Source organism: Apodemus sylvaticus, chromosome 5, assembly GCF_947179515.1.
Source record: "Apodemus sylvaticus chromosome 5, mApoSyl1.1, whole genome shotgun sequence".
NCBI lineage: Eukaryota > Metazoa > Chordata > Mammalia > Rodentia > Muridae > Apodemus > Apodemus sylvaticus.
The window spans coordinates 138,204,148-138,222,246 of record NC_067476.1 but is presented as its reverse complement, the minus strand read 5'-3'; the positions used below and the strand labels follow the sequence as shown (position 1 = coordinate 138,222,246).

At 48.9% G+C, this 18,099-nt stretch overlaps 1 protein-coding gene across 1 annotated transcript in view; it reads left to right on the top strand.

Annotated features, from left to right (window-relative positions):
* The window catches only part of Bcl2l1 (BCL2 like 1), a 49,883-nt gene extending 38,887 nt beyond the window's left edge, over positions 1 to 10,996 (top strand). The window contains exon 3 of the mRNA XM_052183931.1: positions 9,407 to 10,996. Within this exon, the coding sequence (XP_052039891.1) occupies positions 9,407 to 9,544 (138 nt within the window). The 3' untranslated portion in view covers positions 9,545 to 10,996. The remainder of the gene's footprint in view (positions 1 to 9,406) is intronic.
* Positions 10,997 to 18,099: the final 7,103 nt, after the last annotated feature.

Here is an 18,099-nt window from a genome sequence, read left to right as displayed (position 1 = left end):
TTACCTGCAAAGCCATCTCATTGGCACCCCCCAGAATGTGGTTTTGATTTGTGTGCTTGTGTGCTTTCTTGCTTGTTTGAGACAGAGGTCTTACTATACATCTTGGCTGGCCTGGAACTCAGTATGTAGACTAGGCTGGTCTCCAGCTCATGGATCTCCTGCTTCTACCTCCCAAGTGCTGAGACTGATGGTGTGAGCTCAGAGAAGATGTCTTTTCTAGTACTTTCCCATAAGCTTCTCAGCCTTCTACATGAACCTCTGAGGACTTGGTGTCTGGAGAATGCCAGGTTCCTGCCTAGTTGCTTGATATTGCAAGGCCTTCTTGTGGTATTGCCAAGATAGATGAGAATGAAGAGGGAACCAACTCTACCTGGCCTCTATTCTTTTCAGCACCTTCTCTGGGCCCAGCACCCACTTAGGCCCAGAGACCAGAACTTACAGGTAAATGGAAAAAGTAAGCAGATGGCTTACTTGAAGATGGTCCTGTGAGCCTAAGAGTAGGACACCACCACACCCCCACCCACCCTTACAGGTCATGGAGTCTCAAACTGTGCCTTGGCTAGTAATGAATCTAACACTAGTTGTTCCTAACATTTCCTCAGAGTTGACTGTGTATCATGATTTGCATGTATGGTGGTGAATCCTTGTAGTAATCTGAATTGAGGTCATTTTTTTAAATCTCACTCATAGATAGATAAGATGTTCAGAATTAAACATCTTAGTCTACTTGCCAGACTTGCTGGCTACGTGCATACTCTGCTCTGACAGCCTAGCTTTGTGGGAAATAAGTCAATCTTGCTCTTACCCAGGAAGCACCTCTAGTTCACATATGAAGAAACACTCAAACAGGAAACTGGCCCAGGCCAAGGAAGCCTGGCAGAGCTGCTTCTGTCCTCAACTACCTTCCTTGGCAGCTGGAACAGCAAAGATGAGAACAGATCCAGATGTTTGGATAAGTAGAAGTGCTCACTCCCTAAAAGAATGGTTTCTAGCCAGATTTACAGTGTTGTACACAGATGGAGAGACTACCATGGAATGACTGTAACCTCCTGCTGATGTAGATCATATACATAGGACAAACTGTGTGACCATGGCAGTCTATCTCTTACTCTATCAGAGAGATGGTAATGTTGGGGGACCTCAGGCAAAGGTGGATAGAAATGTTAGTGAATTCTAAGGCTCATTCATCAGAGGACCAGCATGCCGTTCTCAGCACCCAGATCAGGCTGCTCACAGGCACCTATAACTCCAGATCAGGGAGTCAGTACCCTTTTCTTTACTTAGTAGGCACCTGCATATGTGCGCACATAGTCACACACAGGTGGCTCTTGAGCCTGAGTGTCCTGGCCTGGAACACTGGGAGACTAGAGCACTGTTATCATCTACTTGAGAGTGGATAGGAAGTCACCATGTTTGAGATGAAAGGGCTGAGAAAAGAGAAAAGAGGCCTCACAAAGCCTGCTGCACTGCCCAGGGAAGGATGTGCTGGGCTCTAGAACCAGGCTCCTGGGATTCGGCTTCACCTGAGATGTGTGACATGACCTTGGGGATATCATGCTTTACTCCTGCAGTGAGTGCTGGGATCACCGCCAGCCTTACATTCCCTGTGGCTGTTCTGAGGGAGTGCTAGGTGATTTCTTAACCTCAAGATGCTGGTCCAGTGCATACTGGTTGTCAAGTCACCCACCCTCTGGGAGCAGGTGCTTGCAAACTCTATTGAGCAGTCTGCCCCAGAGAGTGTTGTGAAGCTCTCCTGGCGCCTAGCTGAGTAGCCCGTTTCAAAGCTGGCCAGATGGAAGACCTCTGTTGCTCGGCCTGCCGGATACTTCTCAATTCCCCAGCGAGGTGTTATCTCCTCCCTACATAGCCGCTTCCTGTTCTGAGAAATGAGCACATCTGTCAGGCTCCTTTTCTTAGAACTAATGGTGGGGGAAGGGGAAGGAGAAAAGAGGCTGACAGATGACCAACAGAGAGGAAGATGTGAAAATGTCCCCAAAGATTCCCTGAAGCTCACATGGCCTCAACCACATAGACCCTCAGCCAGGAAGCAATCAAAAGATCACCTTGTTTCACTGAGTATGTGCAACCCCTAATGTCCACACTGCCCTGCAGGCACACCAGAGCCTGCTGCCTCTGCTCCCACCCCCACCCCACTGATCCGCCTGTCTAGAGCGCCCACATCCAGGTCTCTAGTCCTCAAAGTAGAGGAGAGCTTATTTCCCTCACATCACGTAGGTCAACAGCTCCCCCAGGAATGCCACGGGAAGTGGATTCCAGCCATAAGCCTCACTTCTTCGGAGTTGCTGCCTACACTCCTGCCTAGAGAGAAAGCCTGCGTGCCACCCCTCCCCCACTGCCTCCTGGGATCTTCTAACACAGCCTTGTTTGTCTATTCAGCTGTCATCTATCAGCTTCTCTCTGAGAGAAACTGAGGCTAGGAATAAAATGTGACTCTGCAAGTGACTCACAACCTATCCACATGGGATCTTGCCAAGGCCAGGGAGAGGCACACTGCCACGGTTTCTTGTGAGGTGTCGCTTTGAGGAGCCCCTTCCTCTTCTCCACCCACATCTTTCCTGAAATAACCGAACAGGAAGGAAGCAGTGGGCACAGGCCTGGTGGCTTTCCAGAGTCACCCAGGAGGAAGGAAGCACTGTCTGGCACAGGAGCTTGTTCCTCACTGAAGCCAGCATGGAGGGGTTTCACTTTCCCTGGTTTTGGCCTTGTCCTCTCCCTGAGCTCCTCAACTGACTGGATGGGACTCATTTGTTTGGCTGGTAGCTTTAGACCACCTTACTCTCTTGGAAGGACCCAGACCCTGACCATGGCCTAGAATATGGGTTTTGCTGCCTGACTCATCAGACTTAAACTACCTGACCCACTTTGGCAAGGTCTCTTAATGCTTCTGAGCCACAGTTTACTTACCTCTTTCCTTCACAGAAGTACGTGAGTATGGGCCATTATCAGGGCAGCAGCGGGTCTGTTGTTTGGAAATTGAGAAGAGCACAATCTAATTGTTGTTGCTACAGATCTGTAGGTCTCAAGTGGGCAACAGTGGTACCCAGTGGCAGAATTTGGGGACAGCTGATGAGCTGACCTATAAAAAGGGCAAATCAGAGCACCTCACAAGGGGACCAGAATAAATAAAAATCCAAAACCCATCACCACTTATATCTAGAGTTCCACATTAACATTTGCAAGGGTTATTAAGAAATACCCTGAACATTAAACAGAAGTATTCATTCATTTATCTATAGTAGGGTTCTTTATAGCACCTGCTGCATTCCAAATGCGGTGCCAGGCTCTAGAGATAACAGGTGAATAGCTGGTGGGGGAGACAGGACAAAGAATCATCTTTCAAGTGAATGTGAGTATAGATGGTTGGGGAATATGGGCCACCAGAAGTAGAGTGCTTTAGCTCAGACTGACACATACACAATAAAGGGCCAGAACCAGTGGGTGACACATGTCTGTGGTTCCAGCTATTTGGAAGGCTGAGGCAAGAATATCTCAAGCTCCTGGGCAATGCAGTGAGCCCCCATCTCTTAAACAGAAAGTGAAGAGTGCTGGGGCTGTGCAAGTCTGTGGTCGAGCACTTGCCTAGCGTGTGTAAGGCTAGGGGTTCAGTCCCAAGTACTGCAGCCAGCTGTCACATATGGCTTTATTCTTTTTTTTTTTTTTTTTTTTTTTTTTTTTTTTTGGTCTTTTTGGATTTGGTTTTTTGGAGACAGGGTTTCTCTGTGTAGCCCTGGCTGGCCCGGAACTCACTCTGTAGACCAGGCTGGCCTCGAACTCAGAAATCCGCCTGCTTCTGCCTCCCAGAGTGCTGGGATTACAGGCGTGCGCCACCACCGCCCGGCATGGCTTTATTCTTACTTCTTAGCAAATGAGGACACTAGAAACCAGAGAGATGGATAGCTTTGCTCATAATCACACTTGGGAAGAAGGAAGCATGGATACAGGTGAGAGAGAAAAGGGAAGAGAGGTCCATTCAGGTTGGGACTGTACTCAGCCTCTGGTGAGCCCCTACCCTCCAGACATCATGTCACTGTGACGTCTTTGATGTGGTTGTGGAGAGAAGTTGAGTCATTCAGTTAGCTGCCTTTGGGCAGAAATCTGTCTAAAAGTCAGTCTACAGCGGATTAGGTGAGCTAGGTTTCAAGGTCTGGCTTAGTCTTGGTCCTTCTTGCATTCTGCCCCAAGACTGATAGGGAAGACCAGCACAGAGATAGGGGCTTCCTTCTCCATCCTGCCAAGATCTTTGTGACTTTAGAATCTCTGATGGAACTTTTTTTTCTTGGTGCTACCCATAAAATTAAAGACATTAAGTGTGTCAGGCAAGTGCTCTGTCCCTGAGCACATCCAAGGCCCTGGGAGCATGCTCTTTTGCGCCTAAGGCAGTTTAGTCCTTCCATGGCTGGCAGTGGCCCATCATCGGGGCCTCCTCAGCTTTCCTGATGACTATACCCACAGCAAGTACTCGCTCTTGGTTTCTAAGCCCCATGGTCTATGCAATGACCTTACTGTTTTTGTGATACTTTCTTACAGATGGTTGTGAGGCACCATGTGGCTGCTAGAAATGGTAAACCCAGGTCCTCTGGAAGAGCAGTCAGTGCTCTTAGCCCTAAGCCATCTCTCCAGCCTCTACTCCACCCCTTTTCTTTCAGCCTTTCCCTCAAGAATCTCTTAGGGATGGAGAGAGGGTTCAGCAGTTAAGAGTACTGACTGCTCTTCCAGAGGTTCTGAGTTCAATTCCTAGCAACCATGTGGTAGCTCACAACCATCTGTAATGGGATCTGATGCCCTCTCTTGGTGTGTCAGAAGACAGTGTATTCACTCACATACATTAGGTAGGTAGGTACGTAGGTATGTAGGTAGACAGACAGACAGATCTTTAAAAGGAAAAAAAAGAATCTCTTTAGATAACTTATATGCTAAATCTCTTTCCATGAAATTGGAATAGCATAATGAAACACTGTTTTTGTGCATTATATATAGCAGCAAACAATTAGAATAGCAGGGCCCTTTTGGAGGTAATCTCACTACCACTAAGAATGTACTAGAATATAAAACATTTGGAAGCCCTGTTTACTGCCTATCTCCAGGGCTGGACTTGAAGCATGGTAGTTGCTTTGTGGACATTAGTGATGTAACCTGAAGTGCAGAGACCCTGGAACACAGAGAGAAGTTGGTTGCAGAGTTGGGAGGAGGTGAGCAGGGAGGAGGGGACTCCACAGGCGTTTTGCAGACTGGTTGGAGAAGAAAGGTTTGAAGAGGGATTAAACACTAGGCTGTCAGGCCCCTTGGTGTATGTGGCCATGACTACTGAAAACCCTGTTATGTTGGAGAGGACAACACCTTTAAACTGTCCTAGACTGGACTTCTCCTGGAGTGAAGGTTAGGAAAACTGGAGTCTGAGTTTGGGCTCTGCTCCAAACCTGCTGTGGGTTGGCCCTCTGAATTTGTTCTGCTTGGGTGGGAGTCTGACTGTTGTGTAGGTCATTAGCATTGTGTCCCCAGCCACGCTATACTCCACATGCATCTCCAAGGCAGCAGTCAACGCCAAGGGATTTCGCACTTCACTCTAGCCCACGCAGAGTCCAGCGGACCTCTGGCCTGGGTTTGCTGGGAGTATGTATCTATGACTTCAGTCCCCTGTCCACTGCATAGTAAAATCAGTGGGAGCCCTGAGGAGTGGTGGAGGCTTATCTTTGCTTTTCCAGACCTAAGAGCTCAGCAGTCCTGTTTATTTACCCAGAGCAGCCGCCCGCTGAGAAAATAGCTGTTTGTTTCCAAGTATGTCGTGTGAACCTGGCTAAATATACCCACACCACAGTTTTTCCAGCCCCCGCCCCACCCCGCCCCGGGAACAGCACACCCCATTCTGCTCGACTCACTGCAAAAGCCACGACCAGGATCCACGCCCTTGAAAGCCCTGCTCCCCTCAGGAGAAGGAGCTCTGAGCAGGATCACCCTGGCCAAGAATGCAGCTCAGGAACAGAGACAGGAGTGGTCAGTGCCTTGTTCTCTGTCCCCTCCTCCCTGGAATGACTGTTCCTGGACAGTGAACGCTTTGTGCCTTCATGGGGACAAGCCCTGTTTACTCCAGCCCGCCCCAGAGCTGAAAATTTCCTGTGGCTGTCAGCCCTCTACTTCAGGAAAGTTCCAGGGCGGGAACCAGGCTTAGGGTTTTGGCAACCACCCCAGTGTCCCTGATTCCTTGTGGCCCCTTGAGATAACCAGTTGTCTAGCTGTGGCCTCTTTCTTCCCACAGCCCAGCACTCTAGTCGTACTCCATCTTGTTGCTTTACCTGGGCCTACTTAACTGGCTGGCCTCAAGCTCTGCCTGTATCCAAGGATGAACTTGAACTTCTGAACGTCTTGCCTCCATCTTGTTCATGCTGGAGTTATATGCATGTGCCACAAGACCAATTAATGCCACAATACCGATTGTATGTAGGGTCTCAGGGACCTAAGGTTTCATGCATGCTAGCCACTCTACCAACTGTGCTACATCCTCAGTCTTAATAGGAGTTTTCTTGTTTGCCGTTTGCCAAGACGAATAGAGACTGACCAGGATGGATGAAACAGAAAGGCACAGCCAGCCACTGCTTTCTGCCCAGATCGTTGCTTCCCCTCAGCTCTGCTGCCACAGTTCCTTTGCCTTAAAACCCCATGGCACTGCTAAAAGTCTCCCATGTCCAACAGATGGAAACTAGAACAGCAGGCACTCTGATTTACTAAAGATGGACCTCAGGGCCTCATACATGCCACCTATTGTGTAGTACGCAGCAGCCCTGCCCTGTGAACGTAGGCTGTCCCTGCAGTCAGGCCTGTTAGTTAATGTGTTCCAAGCCTTAAGCGCCAGACGTCTTACCTCGGTTGGGAAATGAGACTCTCACCTACCTCCAAGGGCCCTACGGGAAGATGGAGCAATACCTGGGGCTTAGCAGACGTGCAGTGTATTTGTTCTCCGTATGCAGTCATGTGTTGCTTAACTTCCCAGGGATGAACTCAGAAATATGTCATCAGGCCACTTTGTTGTGAAGATCAGAGTGTACTTAACAAACCTAGAGGGTAACACAAGAGAATATGATGCAGCAAAGAGAGATGGCAAAACCAGGAGGGACTGAATGTTACTACCATCTGTGTAAAGTGAGCTTTCTCTGTGCCAGACCCTTTTCTAAGCACAAGACAGGATCTCAGCCCTCACCTAGACATAGCTAGTACAGAAGGCAAATTGTAGCAAGTATGGTGTGATCCTGAGAAGTGCTGAAGAGATGGGTGTGGCCACCTGTAACCTTAGTGATCCCAGTACTTGGGAGACTGAGGCAGGGGTATTGATAATTCAGGGCTAGACCCTGTCTCTGGAAAAGGGATGGAAAAAGAGAGGAGAGAGAAAAGAAGATAGTATGCTGAGAACAAGGTTGGGGTGGGTACAAGTGTGGTCACAAAGAGACCGTATAGCCAGAGTAGGGGCAGAGAGTATTATAGAATATTTGAACCTGTTCCTAGTTAGGGTGTGGCTCTACCCTTGGCAAGCATAGACACGCCCTTAGTTCACACCTTTAATACCAAACAATGAAAGTAAAATTAGTTTGTAGAAGGAAGCACCCTTGTTTGAAAGTGATGTCTAGTTGAGTGGCAGACACAGTGACAAATCAGATAAAGATTTGACAGAATAAGATGTGCCCAACTCTTACAAGATCAAAGGGAAGCCACATAAGGGAGAGACAGTACAGGAGAAGAGAGTTCCTGGAGACCAGGATAGTAGCGGAGGAGGAGGCTGTTAGAGTCAGTTTGAGACCAAGCAGAGCAATTCAGAGGCCAAGAGAAAAGCCAGTTTGAATCAATCAGCTGGGAGAGGAGTCTGAGTCAGAACAGCTAAGGTGAACCAGCCAGCTCGAGTTCAGAAAGAACAAGAGTGAGTGAGTTTAGTCAGCAGTAGATCTCAGAGCATGAAAACATCCTAGGCCTAGATTAGATGGAGACTAGAATCTTCCAGGACAAGGCCTAGGTTAGCAGACAGAGGCAGTAAGCCTCCCAGACAACAATTACAACAGGTGAATAAAAGTTACTTTTACAAGAGACTCTCACTGGTCTGCAGCTGTGAGGAGGGAGGCAGACAGCTCTGGTGCGGACACCTTGGGAAGATGGAGAGTTTAGAGAGCTGGATGCATTGTGATCAGAAAGGACTTCCCATCTGCTTGATGCTTCTGGTTCTTTTCTCCAATGGATGAGGAGGAGCTTTGCCATAAGGGCTCATGGCTCACTGCTGCCTCTTCAAAAGCATCATAAGCATTGACCTTTTCGAGTCAGAGTTTGTGCCATCCTACTGCTAGGTACAGAGGAAGCTGCTAGAGTGGGGACTGCGTGCAGTGGACAGTAACCTGGTTGGTGTTTTTAAGTAGTCTGCTCTACAGTGCGTGGTGGTGGGAAGGAGATCAGGAGATAAGACAGGGACCAGGCTGCATCCTGAATGAGCACACTGGGAGGTGGCCCAGAGCCCCAGGAGATGGAAGTCTTCTCATGGAGCCTCACTTAGCCAACTGGGGCCAGATGGAGCCTGACTGCCCCCCATAGAAGCAATAGCTTGGGCTCTAACGTCAACGTTCAATTCCATAGGCATACAGTGAACACTTATTTCTAGGGGCCAGGTACCAAATTTGGATTCTGTTTGTATCAGTGACTTAGTAGGGTGACCTTAATCAGGTTCCTTGCTTCTCGGAGTCCCAGCTGCTTGTGGAAGAGAGCCTTGTTGGCCGGGAGGCTATGATGTCCGTGCACCAGCTGAGCTGCTGAGTCATACGCTCTCTTGATGACTAAGCTTGGCGGCAGAGCGCTCTCCTCCTCCTGGTTCAAGACTGACAGCCTGGGGCTGGGGCTAGGGCAGGAATGGCCTCCTGTGTCCATGTTAAGTGTTCTGCTCTGTTCTCCCCACCCACCAGTCAGCTCTGGCTGAGGCCCCTTTACAGGGAGAAAAATCTTCTATCTGAAAGTCCCAAGACCACTGAGTGGAACTGCTCTGAGAACCTCCCCTCCCTGTAGGCCAGCAGTGGGCAAGCCAGAGCCTGACACTCCTGTTGGCATCTACTCAGCCTCTAGTGCTGTGTGATGACACCCCATGGGCCTGTGCCACCTCCTGCACGCTGTCTCCTCCTAGTCCCTGCTGTTGTCCTGTTCCCTCCAAGCTGTCTGCTGCTTCTTAAGGTACAGCTCACTCTGCGCCTGTGTCCGCAGCAGTAGGCTGGCCTGGTCTTCCCCAGCTGGGGTGCAGAGGGCAGGCAGCCTTTAACCTTTTCTCTGGCCATGATGAGCTTTTCAACTAACCAAGGCATGGAGATGCCCCTTTCTGCCCATTCTGTGCAAAGATTCATACAGTGTCTTTCCTTCTCTTTCCCTACAGGACACTTTTGTGGAACTCTACGGGAACAATGCAGCAGCCGAGAGCCGGAAAGGCCAGGAGCGCTTCAACCGCTGGTTCCTGACGGGCATGACTGTGGCTGGTGTGGTTCTGCTGGGCTCGCTCTTCAGTCGGAAGTGACCAGACACTGACCGTCCACTCACTTCTCACCACCCACCCTACCCCCACCACAACTCTCTTCAGCCACCATTGCTACCAGGAGAACCACTACATGCAACTCACGCCCCTCGCCCTATCACAGGGCTGGGCCTAGACGGAGTCCCTGCAGTTAGCTTTCTAGAATCACCACGCTTCTGTGAAAGCCACCTCCCCCCACATCTTAGTTCCCGTGGCCTCAAAACTCCCAAGGTTTTCTCCCAAACTGGCTTCTGGAGGCTGGCAGGAGTAGGAAGGAGTACGTGTGAGGGAGGAGCGCCTGCCTTGTTGGTGGGACCCTAATTACCCCTGAGCCTCTGGGGAATGCTCTTCTGGCAGGGAGTTCTTCCCCGGAAAGAGACTAGATTGCCTTGGTTTTGATGTGTGTGGCCTCAGAATTGATCATTTCCCATCCCGCTGTGTCCCTGGGGCGGCTCCTCCTTCCCATCTCTACCCCCCAAGAGCCATTGAGTGAGGTGCTTTTAGCCCTTTTGACTAATTAGAAATTCAGGCTGCTTGGGATAATGAGGCAAGGACTAGAACCTCCCCACCTGTGGCCTGGCCAAAGCCCCCACTTGTGGTCTGAATGTTCTCTTGAGGCCTCGGGCTAGACTCTAGCCCCACCCAGGAGGAGAGCCTTAGCTGCTGAAAGTCCACCTGGCCAAAGCTAGAGTGGCTCTTGCGGCTTAGCACACCCCTCCCCTGGCTCCCATGCCCGTGACTGAGGGACCAACTGGGCGCAAGATGGTGCCCCAGAGCTGTTAATGACTTCAGCTGCCTCACTTCCTGCAAGATCGGCCTGCGGCATCTTTGCCTTGGGTGCTGGCCACAGGGTCCAGGGACTCTGGCCTCAGCCCAGAAGTGAAGGGAAGCTATACAGAGCAGCTGTGGGAGCCCTGGGGCTTCCCTACCTCAGGCCGGAAGGGCAGGAAGAAGAGCCTGGTGCGCAGGTGAGGAGGACTGCAAGGGCCTGTTCTTGTGCCCTGCCCCCACCTAGCCTGGGCAGCAGGGCTGCCAAGGTCGGAATGGCCTGGCCAGGAGCCCTTCAGGCCTCTCCCTCCTCTGTTCCACCTTTGGCCTGTCTCATCCCTGTGGGTCCCAGCTCAGCTCTGGCTGCCCCCGGGCTCTCTGCTGTACATATTCGAGACTAGTTTTTATTCCTTGTGAAGATGATATACTATTTTTGTTAAGCGTGTCTGTATTTATGTGTGAGGAGCTGCTGGCTTGCTGTGCGCGTGCCCGTGGAGAGCTGGTGCCCAGAGACTGACAGCCTGATGCTCCCTGCCCTTGCCTGGGGAAGCCCACTGGGGGTCCTGGCTTCTGAGGGGCACCTGTCCCTCCCCTCCCCTCACCCTACACTTGTTCCAGCTCTTTGAAATAGTTTGTGTGAAGGTGAAAGTGCAGTTCAGTAATAAATGGTGTCTGTGACTATGTGAACCACAGCCTTGGCTCTGCGCCTCATGGGGAAGGAAAAGCTGCTGGCCTCTGGCTCTGCTGCCCTTGGGATGGAGTGGCTCTCCAAGTTCCTTCAGCCCCACACTTCTTTCTGGTCTCCACATTTCTGTACATCCCTGGGAGAAGGGGTGTTATTGAGCATCCTTAGGAGCTGACATTCTGGTGAGCCCAGCAGTCACGGTTGCTGGACTAGTGTTTCCTGAGCCCTGTTGTAGCATAGGTCTGCCTTTTTAAGACTAGTGGAGAAGATAGGTGTAGAATGTGGTGCTGCTTGGCTTAGGGCTTTCATAGAAAGCCACTATCTTCTGGTAAGACATGATGACAGACTTGAGGATAAAGTGAGAGATCTGAAGTAACATTGTTAAGATAGGTCTCAGAGTTTCACATGAATTAAAGATGGCTCTAGAGAAAAGATGACGTTTAGGGCTGAAGCGGGGCTCAGAGCTTGAATGCTTGCTGCACTGTCCTGAGGATCAGAATTTAGATTCTAGCACAACGTAATAAGCTGAATATTCCCCAAATACATAGAATTCCAGTACCAAGGGATATGATACCCTCTCTGGACTCTGCCCATATGCAAGCGTGTATACCCTCACACATGTGCATATTTATTCAGACACAAGAATTTTTTTAAAGATGACACTGAAGCCAGGCATAGTAGCACACTTGTTTAATCCCCAGCACTTGGGAGGCAGAAGTAGGTGGATCCCTGTGAATCATAGGACAACCTGGTCTGCATAGTATGTTCCAAGACAGTCAGAGCTACACAGATTAAGCCTGTCTTTAAGAGAGGGAGGGGATGGGAGAATAAAAGGCATGGGCTCTGCACGGTGGCACACACACCTTTGGTCCCAGCATTCAGGGAGGCAGAGGCTGGTGGATCTCTGAGTTTAAAGCCAATCTAGTCTGCAGAGTTCCAGGCCATTTTGGACTACATAGTGAGATCTGTCTAGAAGACAAGCACTGCTCAGAGTCCCCACAACTCAAGAGGCTCTTCAGAGACCTGAGATTTGAACAATGAGGAAGAGTTAACTAAGAAGGGAGCTCAGGTCCCTCTTTGGACTGAACAAAAGCTATTATGGTCTGGCTCTGAGCGGCCTTGTGTTTAGAAGCCAGATTGACTTTTGGTGGGGTACATGATGTTGGCCCTGGTCAGGGAGCATATGATCCTTATAGCTCCTAAAATTTCTCTAGATGCTACAAGAACCTTCTAGAAGGGAGCTATGGAAAACCCCAGAGACCAGTAAGAGGCCATTGATCAATTATTACTCTGAACTTAGGGGTGTGTGCTCTGGGACACCTTAGACCTTATGACATTGCCCACCACTCCCAGTTGCAGCCTTCCTCTTGGAGAAATGGGCATGTGGTAGGACCCCTCACATCGTCTGGTTACTCCTGAATGGGATGACCCCAGCATCAGGCAGGCAGCCTCCCAGGCAAGGAAGTGCAACTTTCAAGTTTGACGATGTTATGACCAGAGGTAGGAGGGAACTGGTTTGCTTTCTGAGCAGGTGTCTTAGTCAGGGTTTCTATTCCTGCACAAACATCATGACCAAGAAGCAAGTTGGGGAGGAAAGGGTTTATTGAGCTTACACTTCCACATTGCTGTTCATCACCAAAGGAAGTCAGGACTGGAACTCAAGCAGGTCAGGAAGCAGGAGCTCATGCAGAGGCCATGGAGGGATGTTTCTTACTGGCTTGCTTTCCCTGGCTTGCTCAGCTTGCTTTCTTATAGAACCCAAGACTACCAGCCCAGGGGTGGCACCACCCACAAGGGGCCCTCCCCCCTTGATCACTAATTGAGAAAATGCCCCACAGCTGGATCTCACTGAGGCATTTCCTCACTTGAAGCTCCTTTCTCTGTGATAACGCCAGCCTGTGTCAAGTTGACACACAAAACCAGCCAGTACAATTGACCCCTTGTCAATTTGATACACAAACACATCACTATTAAATCTCAATCCTTAATTTATTTATTTTTGGTTTTTCCAGACAGGGTTTCTCTGTATAGCTCTGGCTGTCCTGGAACTCACTCTGTAGACCAGTCTGGCATCGAACTCAGAAATCTGCCTGCCTCTGCCTCCCAAGTGCTAGGATGCTGCCTTTAATCCTAGCACTTGGGAGGCAGAGGCAGGCAGATTTCTGAGTTCGAGGCCAGCCTGGTCTACAGAGTGAGTTCCAGGACAGCCAGGGTTATACAGAGAAACCCTGTCTTGAAAAAACAAAAACAAACAAAAAAGAGATTTAGAGGCTGGAGAGATGGCTCAGGACATGGGTTCAATTTCCACTACCTACATGGCAGCTCACATCTGTTTATGATTCATTCCCAACACCCTCTTCTGGTCTCCATGGGTATCAGATATGCACGTGGTCTGTACAAAGCCCTTCCTTCAATCTTCAGCACCACGTAACCTGGATGTCGTAGCACATCCCCATAATCCCAGCACTCAGGCAGCAGAGACCAAGAGGGCTGGAATTCAAGGTGGCTCTAAGCTACAGAGCAAGTCTGAGGTCAGTACGTGAGATTCTGTCTTAAAAGCAACAACAGAAAATAAACAAAACAGAATAATGGTTTTTGGTTTTGAGTATGTGTATCCCTGTGTATCCCTGGCTGGCCTGAAACTCTGTATAGGCCAGGCTGACCAGAAAAATCACAGTATTGGCTTTGTCTCTGCCTCCTGAGTACTAGGACTAATTAAAGGTATGTAAAGCCAGCTACAGCTACATAGTAAGATCCTGTCTCAAAAGGCTTTTGGGGGTAGTGGTGATGCTGAAGATCAAGTCCACAAGGCTGACATTCCTTGCCATTGATATATCCAAGCCATTAACTGTAATATTTAATACTTGATGTCCTCAATGAAGTAATCGTATAAACCCAAAGTTGCTCTCCATTAAATTGTGCCCATTTCACATGTAAACAACTGTTTATAACTACAATTCCAGGGGATCTGACACCCTCTTCTGGCCTTTGAGGGCACCAGGCACATACATGGTACACATAAATATATGCAAGCAGAACACTCACTCACTCTACTACATGGTCTCTTATATTCCAGCATGTCCTCTAGAAGCAAGAATAAGCTCTTCCCTGCACCTCCCCAGGGTTGGTATCACAGTTAGGAGCTGCCACACCTGGCTCCAAATTGACTGTTCAGTGGCATTTGAGAAACAGCGAAACACACAAAGAACAAACCCATAGCTCTTCTCCGGGTCCCCAAGCCCCAGGTCCCTGATTTGGGGGCCTTTTCTGATCAGGATGGCTGGCTACCTGAATGTCTCCTGGTAGCTGTGCCTGGAGCTCTGTGCTAGAGCCTCCTTCCCTCCTCCCTGCTTTGGCTGGATGGGAATTCATGTAGGATTGTCCTCCTCCACAAGCATCTGTTCCCACTGCTCCCATGAAATCAGCAGTACAACACGCCCACAGCGTTCCTACACCACCACACGGAGCTGGGACCGAAAGCCTATGTGCTTGTCTGTTTCTCTACTTAACTGAATTCTTCTTTTTCTGCTGTTCTGATAATCCAGCCCAGCACCTGGACTGTGCCGGGTGACGCTTAGCCACGCCCCCACTCTAAACCTAGGTTGCTCTGAAATTCACTGTGTCATTCAGGCTAGCCTCTAACTTGTGGCAACCCTCCTGTCTCAGTGTCCTGAGTCCTGGGATTAAAGGTGTGAGACACTGTGGCTAACTACTTAAACACATTTTCAAAATTAGCAAGCCATGCAGTAAACCCAGTGCCTAATGATCAACTTCAGTATGCGGGCCAGCAAAATGGTTCTGTGAGGAAAGATGCTTGTTGCCAAGGCTGGCAACCTGAGACTACTCCCCAAGACTACATATGGTGGAAGGAGGGGAACCCAAGGTCTAGGCCAGTAGGCCTCTGAGTTTACATGCTGTGGTACTCACACCCTCGAAAAAAGAATATTTAATTTTTTTATAATTATAAAACATTTTGCGCTGGACTTTTCTGTCTCTACCATCACAGCTGTGTCATGAGGTGAAAAACAAGAACTTTCCTTTCATGTGAAGAACAGAGAAATGAGGACTGGGACTGGGAATGTAAGCCAGTGGGTGAAATGCTTGCCTAGCAGATACAAACCTCTGATTTCAACTCCTGGTGCCACACTGTAATCGGTGGGTGTTTAACCTATGATCCCAGCACTCAGGAGCTAAAGGCAGGAGGACCGGAAGTTCAAGGGCATCCTCACCTACATATTGAGTTCTAGGCCAGCTTGCTAAATGAGAGCAAGGAAAGGTGTCTTCATTAACATTCTATTGCTGTGCAGAGACACCATGACCAAGGCAACTCTTAAAACAAACAAGCAAAAAACCAATTTTTTCAAACATTTATTTTGTGCGTATGAGTGTTTTCTTTGTATGTATATACATGTACCACATACATGCCTGATGCCTGAGAAAGTGGTGAGTCTCCATGTGAGTTCTGGGACTCAAAACCTGGGTCCTTTGCATAAACAAGGTCTCTTAACCACTGAGCCAACTCTACAGTCCCTTTGCCCAAAAAAAGCATTTAACTGGGATCTTGCTTACAGTTTCAGAGGGTTCGTCCATCATCATCATGGTGGGCAGCAGACAGACAGGCAGGCATGGTGCTGGAGCAGTAACTAAGAACTTTACATCCCGATCCCCAGGTGACAGGAAGAAGGAGAGACACGGGGCCTTGCATAGTATGCTTTTGAAAGTCAGAGCCCACCCCCAGTGACATACCACCTCCGGCAAGGCCACACCTCCTAATCTTTCCCAAATAGTTCATCAACTGGGGACCAAACATTCATACAGGTGAGCTCATGGGAGCCAGTCTCATCCACCACAAAAGCAACGGACAAATGGCTGGGATGTAGGCTGTTAGCTCCATAGTATTATTTTCCAGACAGGGTTTCACTATGGTAGCTGTGGCTGGCCTGGAACTCACTACTGTGTAGACCAGGCTGGCCTTGAACTCGCAAAGACCAGTCTGCTTCTGCCTCCCAAGTGCTGGAATTAAAGGTATACACCATTACACCCTGCACCCTATGTACAGTGCCTCAAAAAGAAAGAAATGAATGTATGTGAACTAAATTATGTGTTCTTTGACTTTTTTTTGACTTAATATCCACACATTGATGTTTGAGAACTAAGCTCATAAAGTATTTATTCTCAATTGAATTATATAAGCTATCTCATTCCAGTAAGCTTACACTTAAATAATTTCAATATTGAGGTCCTTGAGGATTCTTAAGGAATTTAAGGGGTCATATTATAAAATTTTAGCCAGATGATCTTACAAATTGAAAGCACCTTTTTTGGAGACAGGGTGTAGCCCTGGATGTCCTAGAACTTACTTTGTAGACCAGGCTAACCTCTAACTCCAAGATCCAGTAGACTCTGCCCCCTGAGTGCCAGGACTAAAGCTGAAAGGCGCGTGATGCCACCAACCACCCAGCTGGAAACATCATTCCTAAGATACAGGTAATACGAATGTCGATGTAAAGTAAGAATGGTGTTTTTATATTACTATGTCAGTAATATAAACTTGACATAGCAGCCTGCCAATTGCAGGGCGTTTACACTTACTGCTCAGAAGGAAGCGGCCCTCCTCAGGAAGTCCCAGGTCAGGCTCAAGTTGAACAAATGTAAAAGCCAATGGCACCATCCCCCAAAGTGCTGAGAGCTGCACCTCGATAATAACCAGCGTCAGATGCAAATAACGGTGGGGAAGAGTGACAAGATGGCTCATGGGTAAGGAAGCGTGCAGCCATGCTGACGCCCTGAGTTCAGTGGAGAGGCCCACTTCTGCAGCGTTGACCTCTGACCTCTGCACATGCACCACGGCAATTGCAAACCCTCACACATGCATGCATACAGCAATAAATAGATATAATAAAAATATTATTAAGAAATAACTAGGTAGGGGAGCTCTGGGGAAATGACTCCAGTGGCAGGTCGGAACATTTGCTGTGCACACACGAGGAACCGAGGTTAAATCTCTAGTATTAACATGAACATCTGGGCATGGCCCTGGGGGTGCCTGTGCCCACCATAATGTCCTCTTCTGGCCTCAGCACAAGTATACACAGATATAAATACACCTCACACACACACACATAAAATGGTTTTACAGGGTTTCTCTGTGCAGCCTCTGGCTAGCCACTCTGTAGACCAGGCTGGCCTCATACTCAGAGATCCAGCTGCCTCTGCTTCCCCAGTACTGGGATGTGTACAGAGGCTGAAGGGACGAGAAGAGGGTGTGAGATCCCCCGGGGACTGGAATTATAAATGATTGTAAGGTATATGGGCACTGGGGATCGAACCTGAATCCTCTGAAAGAGTGGTCAGTCCTCTTAACCACTGAGCCATCTCTTTGGCCCATGCAGAGGTCACTTTTAACCTAGACTTTGTGTCAAGCCACCTCAAGACAAACTATAAAGAATGAGTGGTCCTCACTGATGGCCAGCCTGCACAGCTAACCACTGAAGGCATGGCCAGAAGAGAGGAACCCATCTCTGGCTGTGTGTTCCTCATAGGTTCCACAAAGCCCAAGCACAGAGAACAGTGTAGTATTTGGGAGCAAGACTGCAACAGATGGCCTGGGGTGAGTAAGTCACTCTAGATGCCAGCATTTATCTGGTAAGGGTGGCGGGGAGGTGGGTCCTGGCATGGTGGTGTATATACCGTAACCCCAGCACTTGGGAGGCTGAAGCGAGAGGCTTACAAATTTGTGGAGGGTGGAAATAGAAGTCAGTGATAGAGCTGTTTCTAGCACGTGCAAGGCTCTGGGTTCATTCCCAGGACAGTGACAACCAAAGTGGTTACACTGGTCATACCCATCATGTGAGGTGGTATCCCATGTAATGCTAATAAAATGCTCAAGAACTCACCTGGCAAGTAACCACTACATCAGAATTGTCAGGCTAACCTATCTCTACCTTAACATGGAAAGTGGGTTAAGTGGTAAAATGAGGCAGGGAAGACTATGACCAACTGCTGTGGTTCTGAGGTGGAATCTTGAAAAAGGTCCACACATCAAAGGATCCTTCCCAATGCAATGCAACTAGGAAGCAAAGGAACTTTGATGAGGTAGGGCTTA